A 5,732-nucleotide genomic window follows, 5' to 3' on the forward strand; every position below is an offset into this window, starting at 1 on the left:
CAGAGCTGTGACTCTAACCAGAAAGGGGAGGCGGGACAGGAGGAGGCGGGCCAAGAGGCTTGACAAAGGGAGGCACTCCCACCAACCCCTTCACCAGCGAATTGCCCGGACCGCCCAGGGGCTTGCGAGCAAACCAGAGGCCCTCGACCCCATTGGTTAGGCCTCGAGGGGGTGGGCGAACAAGGCGCCCGCTGGTTGGCGGGGGCCGGACCAATGAGGAGGCCGCGGCACGGGCGTGTGAGGCGCGCTGGAAGTGGCGAGTCCTTTCTTTCGAGGCGAGCTCGTGTGGCGCGTGAGGTGGCTGACGCTCCCTTCTGAGCGCCGCCCGCCTAGCCCGCCGTGACCGCGACCGCGACTCGGGCCATCGACCGTCGCCCCGGTTCCGGGGCCGCCCGGGTCGCGACATGAGCTCCCCGAATAAGATGTCTGTGTGGGGAAGGCTTTTCCGCCCAAAGGGCAGGGAGCGGGCCGGCGTCCGCGAGGCCGTCCCCGCAGTCCAACGGGGACCCGCCCCAGGCCCCGAGACGGGGGAGCCGCGGAGCGGCGAGGGCGCAGGCGGCTTCCCAGACCCCGAGGGCTTCCATTTGAAAAGGGAGATGGTGGAAGCGCGAGGGCCCGTGCTGTGGGGCCGAGAAGGCCGACCTGGCTCCCCTGCTTACCACAAGAGGGATCTCCTGGACTTGATTGAGGAGTCTGAGGAGGCCAACCTGCAGCAGCTGACCGACCAGGACATGCTGGGCATCCGCAGGTACCCGACCCTGGAGAGCTCCACCGCCTTCAAAGAGTCCACCGTGTGGACACTGCGCCTCGACGCGGGTCCCGGCGGTCGAGGAGTGCCCGGCCAGAGTTGTGGGGAGGGGACGACGGCTCCAGCCGGCCCTCTCGACCTCGGTAGGCCTGAAGCGGGCCGGGCCTTGGGGAACCCTAAGAGAGGCACTAACCGTAAGTTGAACGTGGCTGCGGACCGCCAGCGGCGCTCCGCGGAAGGCCTGGCCTGGCTGCTGTCCGACTCCGAGTCCTCAGATGAATTCAGTGAGACACAGCTGATGACGGTGAGCACTTACCGCAGAGGAGGAGGCCAGGCCAAGCCCAGCAGACCCGAGGATCCCGGGGACACTCCCAGACACTCGAAGTTCCAAATCAGGGAGAATTTCCTTCACGTGACAGGCTCTTCCCTGTCCTTGGCTCCGCGAGGACTCTCTTCGGTTGTGGAAAGGCAGGGCGTGGGAGAGCAGGGCATCTCTTCCCCTAAGAAAATGCAGAGTGTGCTGTGGGGCAAGGGGGGCAGCAAGCCCAGCTACGCGGGAGCTGCTGCTGCTGCTGCTGCTTCTGTTTCTGCTGCTGCTGCAGGTGGCCTGCCGCAGGTCAATCCTAGGAAGAACGGAGCCCAGGAGAAGAAATCCGTCGGAGGAGCATCCAAACTTGCCCTGGGGGGAACCTTCCGTTCCCGAGGGCAGCGAATCTCGGCAACTCCCGTGGAACCGGCCACCTTCCCCCCATTCTCTGGTATTCCGCTGCCTGGGAGACCCAAGAGTTATACCTTGGTCCTTTCGGGAACCAAACAGTCCAAGCACAGCGGCGCTGGGAAGAAATCCGTGGTCAGCTGGGCAAGGGAGTCTGAGGCGGTGGCGGGAGAAGATAAGGACCCAAATAGAGACCCAGCCCCAAAGGGCCAAGTGAGTAGGCCATGCTCCTCCTCTCTCCCCACTCTTCCCCCCCCCACAGCACCCAGGGCACACGTCTTCACCCATGCTGCCTCTGTCCACCCCTCAGAGGTCAGCATTGGGTGCCCCTCGGTCACTGGGTCATTACGATGCCAGATCGGGCTCCTTTTCCTAGGGACAAACATTAAGGTAGCACTTCGGGTGTCCTGGGCCCGGTTCTCCACCCTTGGCCTCTTTCCAGCCTCCTCTGGGAGACTTGGGCTGGGATGGAAGGGAGGGCTGGTAGCTGAATTGGGTCGGGGGATCCCTTAAAAGCTTCCCCGGAAGGCCTCAGTATTTAGACTCACCAGCTTCCTGAATCCTCCTTCCTAGCTGTTCCCCAGACCTTCCTTGCAGGGGGCCTGGGCTTTCTCAGTGTCCCACTGTTGTGCCTAGATCAGCTCTGCCTGCTGGCCTGGGGCTGACTGAGGGAGAAAGTGCTAATGAGATCAGCCTTTCAATTCCCTTCCCAATTCCCTGCCTCACCCTGGCCCGAATCACACAACTCTCTCTCTCTGTCTCTCTCTCTCTTTCTCTCTGTCTCTCTGTCTCTGTCTCTCTGTCTCTCTCTCTCTCTGTCTCTCTCTCTCTCTCACACACACACACACAGACACACACACACACACACACATCCTTAGTCCAAATCGGTGAGAAATTTTTGTTTCAGCTGCTAACTCACAGGCCAGGGACATCTTGTCTGCGCATGCATCGTAGAAAAGCCAGCAGTGGCGACGTCAACACCAGAGGCCCCCAAGATCCAGGAAACTCAGAGCCCTTGGCCCTGAACCAGGGAGAAGTCATGCCCAGGGGGCCTGCCCCCTCAGGTGAGGGTCGTGGGTTTGATATGAGGGGAAGGAAGAGGGGTTGAGGACAGAAACCTCTGCCTCTGTCTCTGCTGGGGGCACAGCCTTGCTCCTAGGCAGCTTCTCCCACAGGAGACGGGGTGCTGGCAGGGCTGGCCTTGAGCCACATCATCCTCTGTGTGGGGTTTGTGCGGCCGTGGTGATCGGTGGCAGTGCTCCGGGTGTAGACTTGCACGGGAACAGCCTTTTCTGTTAAGTCCTGTTCGGCCACATTGCTCGCCCATGTGCTGGCTGTGGCTGCAGCTCTGGGAGGGTCGAATCCAGAGCCACATTGTTTGGGGACCACAATGGCAAAATGGCTGCCCCCGGGGAACAGGGGAAGCAGGCCCAGAGACAAGGTTCCGGATGCTGGGCAGAGCAGGGGCGGCTGGTTGCCAGCAGAGGGTGGTGCTGCCTCACCTCACTTTAGAACCCGCTTGGCCCTTTCCACCTCACTGGGAGCCTGGGAAGCTGGATTGTGTGTCCTTTCCCTCTCAGGTGACCGGGAGCCACTTGACCATCCCCAAAGACCGGAAACGCAGCAGCAGCCACTGGGAACGCCCTGCTGTCCTTGGGTAATGCTTCCTCTGCATCCTGGAAATGCAGGCCCAAACTCGAGGGTGGGATCTGGGTCCAAGTTCAGCTGACATGTGTGGGCGCCCCCCTCCCCTGCCCCCATCACGTACCCCACGGAGGGATCCCACCTCCTTTCCACTGAGGAGCTCTTGCCAGTCAGGTCCCCCGGCTTTGGGGTGCAGGGCCCAGGCGAGAGGAGAAGGTGGAGGAGAGAGGAGGCCAGAGTATAGTAATCATTTCTCTTCCTCCTCTGTCTGCTGGCCTAGTGTCTCGAGCTAGAGAGAGAAGTAGTCAAACTTAAGGAGCAACTTGGTATGAGGAACCAGGACCGGAGAGCGGTGTCATAGTGCAGAACACAGGTGGGCACCTGGGGTGGGGCTGGGCTGCAGGTTCAGTCGGCCAGGCAGGGACCAACATCCCTGTGGGGAGAACCTCTGAGACCTGGCCCGGCAGCCGGCTGTGCATGTACAACTAGGCATGTGTACAAATAGCAAAGTACTGTCTGGACTGCATGCACACTTTGACAACCAGACCAGTCCTAGGGAATGTCCTTCTGATAGGACTTTTAGAGATGCCTCGTTGATTTTTCCCTTGAACTGCTGCTTGGTGTGGCTTCTAAGGTTCTTGTTGGATTGTTTGTTTGTGTGTGTGACAAGTTCTGAGTGGTTGTGGCACGGCCCACAGCATGAGAGCTGCTGGCACATTTTGTTTCCCTGTAGGTACCGGTTCCACATTCAGTTTGGGTGGTGGGGAGTGATCAGGCCCAGAGCTCTTTGCATCGGGTCTGGAGGGGTTTCAGGTTTCAGGGCTAGGCGGTTCCTCACGGGGATTGGGGACAGGCTTCTGTATCCCTCTGTCTGGAGCACCTGCTAATGCCTGTCCCTGTTGAAGCCGCCATGCAGCACCTGGCTGACAAGTTGCAGACCCTTTGAAGTGAGTGTTACACACACCGTACCCCTTCCCACAGTCCTGGCTGTTGAGCAGGGCTGGGGGCTGGCCCTGGCTTCAGGCTCTTCCCTGACTCTGCTGTTTCACAGGTTGAGCCCAGCGTCTTCCTGCAAGAGGAGCAGCTGGTACCTTTGGGGCCCTGGAGCTGTGGCCAAGCTCGTTCCCTCCTGTTCTGCCTCAGCTAGGGCTTCCTCTCCCCCCTGTTTTGCCCCCGCCTCGCCCCAGTTTCACAGCAGTTTCCAATTAAAGTACCTCTCATATTCTGTGTTCTACCTTCTCTCTGGAGGGGTCGGGGTCGGGGTCGGGGTGGCGGTAGGGAGCCGGGGCGGGGCGCTGCTATACATCAGAGCCTTTTCCAGAACGGTATCTGTGGCATCCTGTGGTGGGGACTCTGGGCCAGCTTCTGTTACCATCCCTGCAGTCAAGCCAGCGGAGTGTCCGAGGTCTGGGTCCTGTGTGTGCTCTGCCTGGCCACATTGGCACGTCCTCCCTTTCCCCCGAAGGCCCTCTTCTAGTTCTCTCCAAACCCCCCTCCTCCTTTGGGGTCTGGCGGATCCCACTCATCTCTGCCATTCACCCTTCCCATCAGCAGGAACTCATGACCCCCTTCCAGAGCTCCAATCTGGAAGCATTCACATCCTCCCTGCCCTAGCCAGCTGACCACCCTCCTCCAGCCGGGTCTTCTGTACACCCTTGAGTGGAAATTGGCCCGTCAGGTTCTATGGCAAGTGTGGTTAGTCGGCCTGTGTTGTTGCATGGTCCCCGTCAAATACTCTTCCACCAGCCCCATGACACAGATTTTCCTGGAAATGATATTTCCGTGTCCCAGCTCAATCTCCCAGACTGCCTCTTTAGGACACACGAGATTGAGTCTGAACTCCATGTTCGATTTCCCCCTCACTCGAGGTTGGGGAGCACTTCCTTCCCTCAGCCAGGACCCAGGGCTGTACCAGCCTGAGACTCAGAGGGACAGATTTGTGTTTGAGTGAGGCAAGGGTGGTTCTGCCTGACACCCTTCCCGAAAGACCGGTGTTTTACTACACAAAAGGGGGTATGATGGTAGATTGGCCATTCAAGGTTGGTGTGTCCCTGTGTGTGAATAAATGTAATCAGGGGTAATCTCCCTTGAGGGAGAAAGATGTGATTCAGGGAGTAAAGGGAGTAGAGGCTGGTCCAAGTTCTGTAAGGCATTGAATGAGCAAAAGCAAGGGTCGGATCTGTTTTGTTCAAGGGTTGTCCTTAAATTCCCAAAACATAAGCGGGGGATGATGCAGAAGTCACCAAACCCCACGACAGGGTGTCGGGATGCTCAAAATGTTGGATTCGCTGGAGGTGGCTCTCGATCCTACTCTGTGATCCTGTGATGTCTGACAACTACTGTGGGTGTGGATAGAATGAGATTGGGAAGGGTGGCTCCTCAGAGTAGCTCATCTTAGAATCAGGGGACCCATATATGAGGCCACCCAACATGAGCTACCCGGGACAGGGGCAGGATGGGCGCAGTGAGGATGGGAAGTAAGGAGTGACTGCACCTGGACAATGGGGAGCACTTCCCATTGGGAAGTGGGGGGAAGGGGGGAAGGTCCACCCTTCCCCCATATTCTCACCCTGACTCCCAGAGTCCATGGCATTAGCTCAGGTGGACAGACCACAGGTGGGATGG

General features: G+C 59.2%; 1 protein-coding gene across 1 annotated transcript; it reads left to right on the plus strand.

Moving 5' to 3' along the window:
- The first annotated feature begins 404 nt into the window (after positions 1 to 404).
- Positions 405 to 4,322, plus strand: LOC132418165 (uncharacterized protein CXorf49 homolog). The gene is made up of 5 exons (XM_060002035.1): positions 405 to 1,676; positions 2,371 to 2,527; positions 3,044 to 3,120; positions 4,013 to 4,054; positions 4,159 to 4,322. The coding sequence occupies exons 1-5, from the start codon at positions 405 to 407 to the stop codon at positions 4,252 to 4,254; spliced, it is 1,644 nt and encodes a 547-aa protein (XP_059858018.1). The 3' UTR covers positions 4,255 to 4,322.
- Positions 4,323 to 5,732: the final 1,410 nt, after the last annotated feature.

Source organism: Delphinus delphis, chromosome X, assembly GCF_949987515.2.
Source record: "Delphinus delphis chromosome X, mDelDel1.2, whole genome shotgun sequence".
NCBI lineage: Eukaryota > Metazoa > Chordata > Mammalia > Artiodactyla > Delphinidae > Delphinus > Delphinus delphis.